The 12,769-nt window shown below is 57.0% G+C and overlaps 1 protein-coding gene across 1 annotated transcript; it reads right to left on the reverse strand.

The window, feature by feature from the left end:
• Positions 1-1,976: 1,976 nt before the first annotated feature.
• On the reverse strand, positions 1,977-12,769 carry NPTXR (neuronal pentraxin receptor). The gene is made up of 5 exons (XM_054631497.2): positions 11,987-12,769; positions 4,982-5,204; positions 4,597-4,841; positions 4,097-4,276; positions 1,977-3,708 (listed from the first exon to the last, which is right to left on the reverse strand). Exons 1-5 carry the CDS (start codon positions 12,557-12,559, stop codon positions 3,484-3,486), a joined length of 1,446 nt encoding a protein of 481 aa, XP_054487472.1. The 5' UTR covers positions 12,560-12,769; the 3' UTR covers positions 1,977-3,483.

The raw sequence follows: 12,769 nt of genomic DNA on the forward strand, positions 1-12,769 counted from the left end.
TGCCCTGCACTGCCCAGCTCTTGGTGCCCTCCTCCTTTCCCCCCTATCCTGGATGTCTGGGTATAACACAGCCAACCAGCTGAAGTATCTGCCTTTCTCCACACCACTGTTAAATATTTCCTTCCTTACCCTCCTCTTTCCCTCAAGGCTGACTTTGTTGTTCCTCATCTCTTCTGTGCACAACATGTTGTTTTCCAGCCAGCTGCCCTTAGAGAGACATGGGGCTACTCCTGAGTGCTCCTGGTTAATTTAGAAGCAAGCAATATGTGTAAGTCATTGTAATTACTTCTTGCAGCCAGCAAAGCTATTGATTTGTCATCTCCTCTACCTTTTAAGCCCTGTTGCAAGTTTGTAGCTCTCGCAAGGCTCAGCTTACTGAAAAGAAATGGTCTCATCTTGCTCTCGTCCTCCTCAGACGGGTAAGAAGCAGACATTGCTTCCTGCAGAGAGCCAGGGCAGGATGGAAATCAAATATTTATTTCTGCTCTTCATTTGTGTCTCCCATCCAGTTTCTAATCTCTCCATAATGCCTTTGTTTCCTGAAGAGCCCTATAGTGGAGGCATTTGCTGGAAGATTTTAAAAGGTTTGGGAAAATTCTACCAAGTTCTCCTGTGTGCCCCCAGGTCTGCCTAACTGGCTGTGAACCTCTGGGAGAGAGAAGCTCACCCTGCAGAAGCTCTGCCACTGGGATCCCCCCATTCTCCTGTTCCAGAAGTGACAGATCCACATCCTGGGGACTGCACATGGCTGGGATTAGGATCATGCCAGCATCATTTGGCAGAGATGAGGAGGGCAGCACTGAAGGCCCTGATCAAGCATCTCCTGGTGTTCCCTTTGTTCCTGCTTTTCTGGAGAGGATTTACACACAGTTTCAACGTGGGCTGGGTTTCCGGGCTCTGGAGGAGATGGGTGTTTTGCCAATAGCCTACATCAGCGGCCAGGCTGTTTCCATCCTTGTTCATCCTCTCACGTTTCTCCTGCCTTGGCCAGCAGCCCCAAGACCCCTCTCACAGTGCTTCTGCAGTTTTGATAGCAGGGTGTTCTGGACCAGTTTCCCTCCCCCTTTAAACCTCTTTCTGAGTTTATGATCCCATCAGTGGTTTTTGACATTTCCTCCTCTAAAAAATGTTGTGCTCTTTAATTATGCTGTGTTATTTGGCACACGAGCAGATGGCACCTGTTGAACCCTCTCCTCTTAGTGATGGGTGTGAGCCTCCAGCTCAGCAAAGGCCCTTGAACCAGTGTTCCAGTTGAAGTACATACTTTTTCTTCAAAACCAGCCCTCAGCTTTGTGAAGATGTGCTGAAGGTGAGAGTGCCAGCCTTTCTTTTATGGCATTAAACACCTTCCAGAAGGAGAAGTGGGGAGAGGGGGCAGCTCTGACTCAGAGAGGAGATCCCACCAGCATGCCAGCAATGGGAAAACTCAGTCCTCTGGCTTTGTGCTCCATTTCCCCCAAATATTGGTGAAGCTGTGCCTTTCGCAGGAGGAGCAGGACCCACTGAGAGGCAAAAGCGCCATGCAGACCTGGTCATGAATTGTTCTACAACAGGAGGTCCAAGAGTCATGCCTGAACCATCTTGTGCCTAGCTAGGTCAGAAACTCATTACTGGTACTTAATTAGATTTACACTCAATATGAGTTCCTTGCTATCATGCTCTGACTTAGAGGCCAGGATTTCTCACTTGTTTCTGCTTCCCTCCATGGAGAGTGTTTCCCTCAGCCCACATGCCCCACCAGCAGCAGCCTGTACCCCATACTGCTCTGCAGTGGGGTAGAGCAAAGGTGGCCAGACCATCTCCTGCCCCTCTGTGGCAACAATACCAAACCCCTGTGCTGATGTTCCTGTAATGCCAGCAGTGGGACCAACCAACTCCCTTCAGTGATGCAACCCTAAGCACCCTGGGGAGGCCACCCCATCTTGGGCTGACCTGTCCCATCCATCCCCCCAGCAACCTCGCACTCTGCAGGAGGCTGGAACAGAAAACATCACGTTTATTGTTCACGATCAGCTTTACAAAAGAAACGTCCCAACACGGGCACGCGTCGGGGCCCTTTTCACAAACGTGCATTGGAGAAAGCGCGCGAGCGAGCGAGGCAGGGAGGGCGGGAGAGGGGGCAGCTCCTCAGGGTGCCCGAAGGTCGCAGTGTTCCCACTTGGCACACGGGCTGCTCCCCATCCCCACCGTGTCATTCCCAGCGGGCTGAGCCACCCCAGCACTGGCACAGACCCTGGGCAGGGGGATGGGGGGTGGCAGGGCTGTCCCTTCTGCCAGCTTTGCCTCCCCCAGGGGAGGGGGCAGCTGTCACCCAAAGTGGGACCAGGGGTAGGGGGAACACTGGAAGCTGAACACTGCATTGAGCAACCATGAGAGCCCCGAAATAACCCTCCCACCCCCAGACACACACACACACACACGCACACACACACACACACACACATGTATGCACATACACACACTCACATATCGAGATGTTGGTGACCACGCAATGTGGAAACAGTGGATTCTCAGGCACTCCACAGGGAAAACACCAGCCTGCTCTTTCACCCTCCCAGTTTCAAGGCCAGTGGCAGCCCTGTTCCTGGCAAGGAGCAGGTAAAGAAGGGGACTGGGTGGAACCAAGGGCAGTAGCCCAATCCAGTACCAAAAGACTGGGGGATGGATGGCAGGGCTCCTCTGACTGCCACCATCCTCAATCTCTCTTTTTCTTGCTTTTGCTCCCTTCGATGCCAGTGCTGCACTCTTTCCCCCTCGGCCAGCGCTGGGGGAGATGCTTTGCCCCTTTCCCCCCATTCCCTTGGTGGCTGACCCATTCCCCAGCTTGGAGGCAGTGGGGACTGCTCTCTCCCCTCTGCCTTAAAAGCCTGGATCCCCTCGGGGAGTCTTGCCCAAACAGGCAGCAGAGGCAGGGAAAGACGTGCAGGGGGGTAAGTGCTGTGCCACTGATTCTCTGCCATTCTCCTTCAGCTTCCCTGGGCCACATTTGAAAAACCAGGGCAGCAGGAGAAGGGTGGGGTTAGAGGAGATCCTGGAATGCAGGCTCATAAAACTGGACAGTGAGGTTGCTAGAAATAAATAAGGAAAGGGGGTGTGTTCAGGTGATGCCTGCACCCTGGCATCCCACTGAGGCTGGACTGCACTCAAAGTGGATGGAGTTCTCCTTCCCACTTCCTGTTAGGTGTGACAAGGTGACGACCCTCACTGTACCAGGGACACTTGCAGGTACAGCGAGTTCCACCCAAAACAGAAGTGGGGCAAGATGAGACTCAGGAGCCAGCTTGCCAGGAATGAGGACAAGCCACAGCACCAGCACAGGGACAACAGGGAGGCTTCCAGGGGCCCCTCTCCCTCCTGGGACACCAGCACGGGGGGCTCAAGCATTGCCCCAGCAAGGCTTACTGGTCTGGAAGGGGAGAAAGGGGCTCCCTGCTCCAGGGCTGCCAGAGGGCTCCTCGGTGCTGGGGACAGGACTGGGGCCACTCACGCCTTCCTCCCTTCCTCGCAGGCGGCAAAGCCTGCCTTGCTGGCACCTCCAAAGACCTCCACCGCCTGGTCATCCCACTGGATCACATTCCCTTGGAGGTGGGAGGTGCAGTTAGCCAAGGCCAGGATCTCTGCTGGTGCCAGCATGTGGTCCCACACGCCAAACTGCGCCAGCTCTCCCACGAAGGCCTGTGTGGCATCAAAGCGTCCCCCTAGGGTGTCCTGGGAAAGAGCGGGAGAGGTCATTGGACAGGGATGAAGAGAAGAGGAGGAACATGCATCCAGTGGGAAATGGCAAGGGAGAGAGGGAGAGGTTTGGGGAGAAGCAGAGCAAGGTGCTTGATGGCAAGGAGGAAAGGGGATGGATGCATGGAAGAGATTCAACAAGACGAGGCAGGGAGGCCAAAGGGATATGGAGAGGGAAGAGAAGACAATGACAGCACATGGCCAGCCTGGAGGCGGGATGAACCGGCACGAGAGCCAACTGCCCTCCTGAGCACTCCTGCCCACGCTGCCCCCTCCCCTCACCCCATTTGGGGGCTTTTCCCCCCAGCCAATTCCCACTAGAGCAATGCTAACAGGCAGCTCTTGGTGTTGAACTGGTACCTACCTGCTCCTGACCCAGGATGATGACGCCCTGGGGCCTGATGGAATGCCAGGAGGCCAGGTTCTCACCGGCACCCCGCTGCTCCCCGTCCTGGTACGCTGACCACTTGCCATCCCGGGTGGTCCATGCCACACAAACGTGGTGCCAGGCCTTGTCCTTCAGACTCAGCGGCAGCTGGGCAACCTATGAGAGAAGAGCGAGATTCCGGTGCTCGGTAGGACTGCTGGGGAAGTCCCCTGGCAGAGCAAGCAGTGCACCCCCGTGGTGGTGGCGGCGGCGGCATCCCAAAATCTACAGACATCCAGATGTGCTGCTTCTCCCTCTCAGAACTAACCCCAATGAGCCATTCTCCCAATCCTCCTGCCTCCCGCCATAAACCTAGGGCCCCCTTCCTCCCAGCTCCCCCACACCAGTGCCCTTAAGAATATAATTTCCTAGGGGGACTGAAGCAGGGAAGACGAGGGCAGGGTTTCCTCTCCTGCCCCTCCTGCAACTGGGCTGACCTTGTCGTTGATGAGCAGCTCCAGGGGGTTGGAGCCCCACTCCAACAGCACAATCTCGTTGGCTTGGCTCGGGACAGAGTAGGAGAAGGGGGTGCCAATGCCTGCCAGGGCCTTGGACTTCAGCCACATGCAGATGGTGAAGGCGTACAGCTCTGGCAGGCTCTTCTTCACACGAGCATACATGTAGTTGTTCTGCACAGGGATGGTCACCTTGAAGGCATCAGGAGGGCTGTAGCCCAGTGGTCCTACATATCAAGGGTGAGGAGAGGAGGGAGGTCAGCACCTGTAATTGGGAGGAGGGTGACCTGTCCTGGGGCTCTCCTTGTGATGTACCTTAGGTTAGGAACCCTGTGCCCCATCTCCTTCCCCGCAGGGCAGGACTCACCGTGCTCCAGCTCCGTCACCCGGTTCTGGAGGGAGCTCAGCTCCTTCTCGATGTTGTGCTGCTGCTGGCTGCGGTCAGTGCTGGCGGCCTGGCGCTCCTTCTGCAGGGTCAGGATCTTGGAAAGGAGCTGCTCCTCCAGCTGCTCCATCTTGGAGTGGAGGGCATCACGGGCAAGGGCCGGGGCAGTGGGTGCTGAGCCATTGGTGCGGGCTGGCAGCTCCTGCTGCATTTGCGGCAGTCACGAGAGAGGGAATGGGAGGGACAAAAGAGAAAATCCAGCACAGTGTCACCATAAGAGTTAAAATAAGGACATGCCCAGCCTGCAGCACTACAGGTAGTGCTGGGATGACAGTCCCATATCCGCACTGGGGTCTTCTCCAAGAGCCTCCAGCTGACTTTGTACCTCCCCTCTTAGAGCCCCCATTGAGCTCATTCCTGCAAAACGAAGCTTGGCTGCTCTTAATGACTTTCTCCTGCTTCAGAGACAGAGCAAGGATGGGATGTTTGGGTCATCCCTTGGCTCTGCTCCTGCAGGCAGCCTCCCATGATGAGGAAATGATGCAGGCAGGACCTTGGAGCTCCTGACCACTCCTGCTGCTTGTGAGGCTGCTTACCTATAGCCAGCACGTTAACATCACTTAATGGGGCTGTAATCCTCTTAGCCGAGCTCAGCTGGCGTGCGGGGGTGTGTGCACATGTGCCAGGTAGCTCTCCATAAGCCAACCTCTCCTGGTCCACCAGGATGGCAGGGACAAGTGGGACTGGTGCCAGGCTGTCGTGTCTCTGGCCCTCAAGGCATGAGCCGTCACCTGGGGACATCGAGCCTGTCTTGTCCAATCAGGGTTAACACTCAGACCAAAACCCTTTCCATGGCAAATCCAACACGGCAGATGGTGAAGATGCTCCCAGCTGCTACTGCACTCTGCAAAGACCCCAGATCCCACGTTACTGGGAGACCCCATCCCAGCTGGAAGAAAAGCAGTCCGGAAGGGAGAAAGTGACCCTTCACCATGCTCCTGGAGTTTCTCAGTAAATAGGAGCCCTCTTCTTCCCCCATGCCCTTAGTGCATTAGTGTCTCTGCTGTGGGCTCTGAAAGATGACAACCACCTTCTCTGTGTTGCCAGACTTTCCCAGAGGTGCTGGAGCAGCCATGGAGACCCTTGCCTTGGCTCCTCTGGCACCAAGGGATCTGCATGCCCACTTCAGCCCTGGACATTCACAGGGTGCTGGCAGGACATGGGGGATACCATCCCTGTCGATCTGAACAGCCTCCCTCCTGCCCCAGAGGTGGCCTGGGGGAGGTGAGCACTCACCTGTGGTTATGGTTCCCTGTTTTTTCTTACTTCTTATATCCAGCTTCTCCAGGCTGGACAGGATCTGATAATCACGCACATAAAGCTGAAGGAGAGGGATGCCTGCCCACTTTACCCCTAATCTTTGCTATCCATCAGGAACAACAGAGGGGAGGGGAAGGCTGGAGGAAAGTCAGGTTTGGCTGGGCAGGATGCAGCCTTGGCGGATGGGAACAGCAGGGAGAGGAAAAGTGAGAAGATGGTGTTGGTGTGGGCACAAATGTACCCACTCTGGGCAACAACATGCTCAGGCTACAAACAAAATGGAAGTTATGATGCCCCAAGGTTGGCAAGAGCTGCCAGTAGGGTCTGCCAGGGCAAACCCACAAGTTCTGTGAGGAAAACCAACCTGGAAAAGCAAAACCCAGCACAAAAAGAGAGGTTGTGCAGGGGATATCTGCCAGCCCTGACCAAATGCCAGCTCTCACTGCCAGCTTGCTCCGGGCAGCACTAAGGATGCTCTTGCAGTGAGCACAAAACCTCTCTGGTAAGTGAAAAGTGCCCAGCAAAGAGCATCCTGCCTTTGGTCTTTGCAAAATTGAATGATTAGCTGATGGGAAAGGAGCTTTAACTATTTTGCTGGGGTTTGCTGGTGGTTTTTTTCTGGGGTTTTTGGTGGGGTTGTTTTTTGGTGTTTTGGGTTTTTTGTTGTTTTTGTTTGGTTTTTTTTTGCAGGGTGGGTTCTTTAAAGGGGTCTTGGGCACTGCATGAAAGGCAGGGTAGAGATGGCAGGAGGGAAGGGAAGTGCAAAGTTTAATTCTCATCCTCGTGGCAGGGATAGTTCCCACCTGAGCTGTCAGCATTTGTACCCAAGCTGAGCTGGCTGCACTGGCAGGAGGCAGCACAGGTGGGATGGGGCTGCCTTTGCCTCTATGGCCACATCCCGTGGGCTCCAGGAGCTTTTCTTGTCCTTTCAGGCTGCCTGGCTAGAGCGGGGGCTGGCACGCTCCTGTCTGCCGCACGCTTTGATTGCTCGAGCTGCGGGTTTGGAGCCTACGTCCCTGCTTTCATGCATGGCTCCATCTGTTAATGATGAAAAAAGAAAAAGCTGGGAGATTTTGTCACTCTCACTAGCCCCCGATAGCCTGCCCTACATTATTCAGTAGTGACTGAGTACTTTTTTTTACCTCCCTCTTCCTCCAGCTTTTCTCCCTGCTGCTATTTTCTTCCCTCTGTAACTTTTCTCCCTATGGCTTTTTCATTTCTCTGGCTTTGGAGCATTTCTTCCTGTTGCTCCTCTCCATGCTCACACTCCGCGTCTTTCCCTTTTTGCTCACTTTCTTCCCCCCTCCTGAGTTTTTCCCCATCCAGCCCTCTTTCCAGCTCTTGCTGGTCCTTCCCAGTTGGCAGCCAGGGTACCACAGCCGGAGCCACATGGCTGACTGAACCATTGCTGCCCCATGCTCCTTCTGGAAAGGGATTATAGCCTGCACCCTCATCTGGCAGGGCTTCAGGGCCATCCCAGCAAACACCATCCATATCCCTGCAGGCAGATGATGGCTGGACAGGAGCCTGGACTCCCCATTCTACCCCGTGCAGCTGAGTAGTGCTGGGTGATCCCCCCGATGCCAGGCTGGGCTGCATCCCTGAGCCATGATCCTCATCTCCGAGCTGCTGCTCGAGCATCTTTCTCACAAGGCAAATTATTTGCAAAATTATTAATGGTTGATGTGCAGCTGTTTACTGGTGACCTTTGGGGAGGGGAAGGGGGGGAAGCGCCTTCTCCTGGCTGTTCGGCAGGCACCCGGCTTCCCATCTGCCGCCGCACAGGCAGCAGGGGAGTGGGCAGTGCCTGTGGGGGAGGCTCCTTCCATGCTTTTTGGCCACCAAAACCGGCAAAAAAGATTGAAAGATGCCAGGTAATATTAATCACGTTAAATGTCAGCGGCTGGCAGGGGGTGGGGAGGGGGAGGTGGGGGCAGGGGGCTGCGGCAGCCACGCCGGCGTGCGCTCTCTGGGGCTGCAGCCCTCCGCCAGCAAATGCACTTTGATTTACATAAGGAGATCAGAGCCTCATTTACTAATGCACCGGCAAAACTGGGCGCCGCTGCTCCCCCTCGGCCCCCAGCACACCAGTGCCCACCTTGGCTGCTGGGACAGGGCAGGCAGGAGCACAGGAGGATGCCTGCTGGACGGAGCCCTGGCACATCCCAGGGATCAGGATGCACACACACAGCAGACCCATTCCGCTCCTTGGACCCATGAATCCTTACAGGCTGCACAAAACTCCTCAGCAGCTACTACCTTGGGACACTCCCTGCTGCAGGACAGCACACCTGCTGCACCAGGGCTTTTTGGACACTGCCACCTCTTTGGACCCAGGCAGGACTTTGGGGATCATTAAACTCCAAAAGGGACTGCATGGAGTAGAAGAAAAACAGGGATGCATCAGCCTTTCCCTCTTCCTCACAAGAGAAGGGCTCACTGTTGATCCTGTCTCCCTAAAATCTCACTCGGAGGAGGGGGGCTGGGACTGTCACAATTTGGGTGCTTACATCCCTGCACTGCTGGAGATTGAGACGAGGGAAGCAGCTTGGTCACTACCATTCCCATTCCCTTACCCGAGGGTTTTCTGCCAGCAGCCAGGTCCCCAGCTGCAATGGCACAGCCAGGAACCAGCTGAGGAGCAAACAGGCTGTTGCAATTCCACCAGGTCCCCACGGAGCCCATCAGGCCGTCCCCTCTCCCCTGCAAGGGATGATGGGGAGAAGGGGGGCATCTGCATCTCGGCACAGCCCAGGCAGCCAAGGTGATTCTCTCCCCGATCCCTTTCCATTTGCAGCAATAAGTAAAAGCATGGAGAAGGAGCACCTGTGTCCCTCAGCTCTGTGTTCCAAGATGCACCAGAGTGTACAGACATGAGCACGTGCTGAGCCAAAGGGGGGGAACCCTCAAAAACAGGATGAAAAAGCCTAACTAGGCTGCTGTTCATGAGGAAAGGATGATCAGTGCCGGGGTGGTGTTAGGAAGAGGTGAGGGAAGATGTGTGAATGCTGTGCTGATGCTAGCCCAGCCCCACAGAAATGGCAGGGGACAAAGAACGAGACAGTGGAGGCCCTCCCTGCATCCTGGGAAATCCTTCTGCCATGCTGACAAAATTAAGGAACAAATGCCTTAATAGGTTTTTCAGTGCGTGAATAAATCTTGTTATGCCTTACAGAAAGGGCTGAGAGTGCCCAGATTAGATCAGCAATCTTCCACCAGCCCCCTCCTTGCAGTCCCAGCTCTGAAGCATCCAGCAGTAATCCCTGCTGGCAAACCTGCCTGGAGACTCCCTGGGACGCAGCCTTCCCAGAGCGGCTCATGGCATTTTGTGTCATCTCTCTTCTGAGACTAAGCCACCACAGACTTGGCAGCATTTCCTCTCCTTCCCAATGGGTTTTGCAGTCTTCAGCACATGGGGGCCACCCCAGGACTGTCCCCATCCAGGTCACCTTTTGGGACAGTCATTGCCATCATCCAGGACAGCTGTGGAGGCTGAGAGTGCCTCCCATGCCATGGGTATCCCAGGAAGGCTCCCAGGGCTGACAGCCAAAGCCATGCGGGACAGAAGATGCAGGTGCTCCACCAGGAAGTTTTAGCTGTCTGCTCCTGGGGTGGGAGGCCATTTGGAGAGGGATGCCACAGGCAACTGTCCCTGGATAGCTGAGGTGTTACCCCAAGGCTCAGCTGGCTGGGCTGCAGCCCTCACAGGGGTGTGGTACCCACTGGTAACACTTTTCACCAGGACAAAGACCAGCCCACCTGTAACACGCTGCTCTTTTTCCTCACCTGGCAGGGCTCACTAAGCCTCAGGATGCTGTGTCTCCCCTGCAGAGTGTACCTGGGACCATCAGACCCCTGGCAGCACAAACCTGAACAGTTTTGGTCCTGTGCCACTTGGCTTCCTCGTCACTGTGTGCCTGAGCCTCGTCCCAGCACCGCTTCAGGCTCCCTGGGCACATGTGACAGCTTGCTCCAACCCTGGTGAGCTTCACCCTCCTCCTCCTCCACCCCAAACCTCCCACCAGCCTCAGAAACCCCGGGAGAGGGGCCAGGGCAGCTCCTGGGTGATGCCGCCCCACAGAGGAGAGGGAGAGCATGGCTCTATGGCCTGATGCTCCCCAAGGTCCAAACTGATGTGCTGGGCACCATCCCACCGTGCATCGTCTGGGATACGTGTGCAGAGACCTATTTCCCCAATTTATCATTGCGTGAGCATACCTGCTGTGTTATTCCACTGATGGAAAATCATTTGATTAGGGCTTCAGGGGTTTTTTGTGGGGTCTGTCCCTCCCTTTGGCTGCATTTTGCCCTGGGCAACATGTCAGGCTGCACATCCCACCCTCCCTGCATGTGCCTGGCATGCCTCTGTGTTTCTTCTTGTGCCTGTGTGTGCATTACCCTGGCAGCACACAGGTGCTTCCTCTCTGGTCGTCCAGCTCTTTTCCTTCTTGTGTTCGTGTGTTTATTTGCCTTTCTCTGTCCTTTTATTCCTGTTCATATCTCCATCGCTTACAATAACCCTCTCTCCCAGTCTCATTTCTCAGCCAGTGACCTTAGTGGCTCTGAATTTCCCATTTCCATTGCCTGTTGCTGTGCCCACATGTCTGTAGTGAGGGGGCAGAGGGGCAAGGAGAAAGTGGTTGTCTGAGGAGAGGGACCCCAAAGAGTGCTGGTTGGCCCCCCCTCCCAGCTGCACACTCCAGGGAAGAGTGGAGAGGAAACCAAACAGGAAGATGAGAAGGTTGAGGACTTGCAGGAGGCTCCTTGCAGGTGGCTCTGACACCTGACAGACCTCAGGGAATAACTGCTACCTGGAGGAATTCCCACAGGGAAAACAGACATCTCTCCTCTTGCAGCTCTCACGTGCCACAGCCATATCCTGCAAAGTCTGCCAAGTTCCGTGGGACTGCTGAGTCCAAATCAGCCCAAATAAATCAACACTCACATGCACTCTGTGATGTGCCCCATGACAGGCATCATGGCAGAGCCTCTGGTGCCACTGGACTGTGGCTGGGCCAGGGCTGAGCCTGCCAGGCACACGCTGCACAGCTGCTACAGAATGGGGACCAGGGGTCTGATCCCAAGTGCCAACAGCCCAATGCCACAGGAATGGGCACAGTGAAGGACTCCAGCTGTGTCCTTCTCTCTCCAGCTCCTAAGGACCGTGTGGGAAAGGGTGCCAGGCTCACGGTGGGGGGCACTGCACTTTGCTTTGTGAGATGTCCCATTCATAACCATGATGGCATCAGATGGGATTTACCTTTTTGCTAAAGGGCAGGGTCTGGCTGCCAGAGCTGCCAACCTGCTCTGGAGGAGTCCTTAACAGGTGCCATGGGGCAGGCAAGGGGCAAGCAAGGTGTCCTACCTGGGTGCAGACTGTGGGGAAACTGGGGCAGCCCTGGTGCTTTGGGACAACCCTGCATGGAAAGGAGAGAGGAGGGCTCAAGGTGAGTCCCTTGCCCCTGGGCAGAGATCTCAGGAAAGAGGGAGGCAGGGACAACCTTCCTGAAGTCTCACGAAGGGGACGAGCTAGTTCGGGGTGATGTGGCTGCAGGGCTGGGGAACGGCACGTGTGGGAGCATCTTTCCCTGGGAGCATCCCCCCAGACCCCCAGGAGCATCATCCCCTGGGAGCATCCCGCCCAGTCCCCAGGAGCATCCCTCGCACCTCTATCCGGTCGATTCGGTCTTGGAGGGTGCGGACAGCCTCCTCCAGCTCCCGCACGGCGGGCGGCTCGTCGGGAGGGTGGCCCATGGTGCCGGGGCGCGGGGCGGCGCGGAGCCCGGCGGCGGCGGGGGGCGCGGCACCGGGGGGGCTCCGCAGGCCGCCCTCGCAGCGGCTGAGCTTGCCCGTGAGCTCCCGGATGGTCTCCTGGTCCATGCGGATCCGCTCCTTCTGCTCCAGCGCCGTGCGGCGCAGCTGGGCCGCCGCGCTCCGCAGCGCCAGCAGCTCCTCGGGGCCGGCGGCGCTGCCGGCGGCGGTGCCGGTGCCGGTGGCCGGGCACTCGGTGCTCAGCGGGGTGCAGACGAAGCGGCTGAAGAGCGGCGGCCCCCCCGGCAGGCGCGGCCCGGCGCTGGCCAGCGCCTCGGCGGGGCCGTGCAGCGCTCCCAGCCCCTTGTCGGCGGCGGGCAGGAGGGCGGCGGCGGCCGAGTCATTGTCGGCGGCGGCGGCGGGCGCGGCGGTGCCGGCCGGGTGGACGCTGGCGATGATGCAGATGATGGCCCCGAGGAAAGCCAGCATGCCCGCCGCCAGCAGCACCGCCAGAAACTTCAGGGTGGCAGCGGCGTGGGGGGCCCGAGCCCGCGGACGGCGAGAAAACAAAGCGGGCGGGGATGGAGAGGGGGACGGACGGCCGGAGGGATGGACGGGCAGCCCGGAGGGAGCTGGCGGGGAAGGACGGTACCGGCAGCAGCACCGGCGCCGGGGCCCCGCCGCGCCGCGCCGCGCTTA

The sequence above is a fragment of the Agelaius phoeniceus genome, chromosome 5 (genome assembly GCF_051311805.1).
Source record: "Agelaius phoeniceus isolate bAgePho1 chromosome 5, bAgePho1.hap1, whole genome shotgun sequence".
Classification (NCBI taxonomy): domain Eukaryota; kingdom Metazoa; phylum Chordata; class Aves; order Passeriformes; family Icteridae; genus Agelaius; species Agelaius phoeniceus.

Excerpts from the sequence above, each read along its gene's own strand:
- NPTXR (XM_054631497.2), bottom strand. The coding sequence starts at position 12,559 with ATGCTGGCTTTCCTCGGGGCCATCATCTGCATCATCGCCAGCGTCCAC. Across the intron at positions 4,277-4,596 it reads AGCTGCTCATCAACGACAAG|GTTGCCCAGCTGCCGCTGAG; the intron begins GTCAGCCCAGTT and ends CTTCTCTCATAG. Across the intron at positions 3,709-4,096 it reads TCATCCTGGGTCAGGAGCAG|GACACCCTAGGGGGACGCTT; the intron begins GTAGGTACCAGT and ends GCTCTTTCCCAG.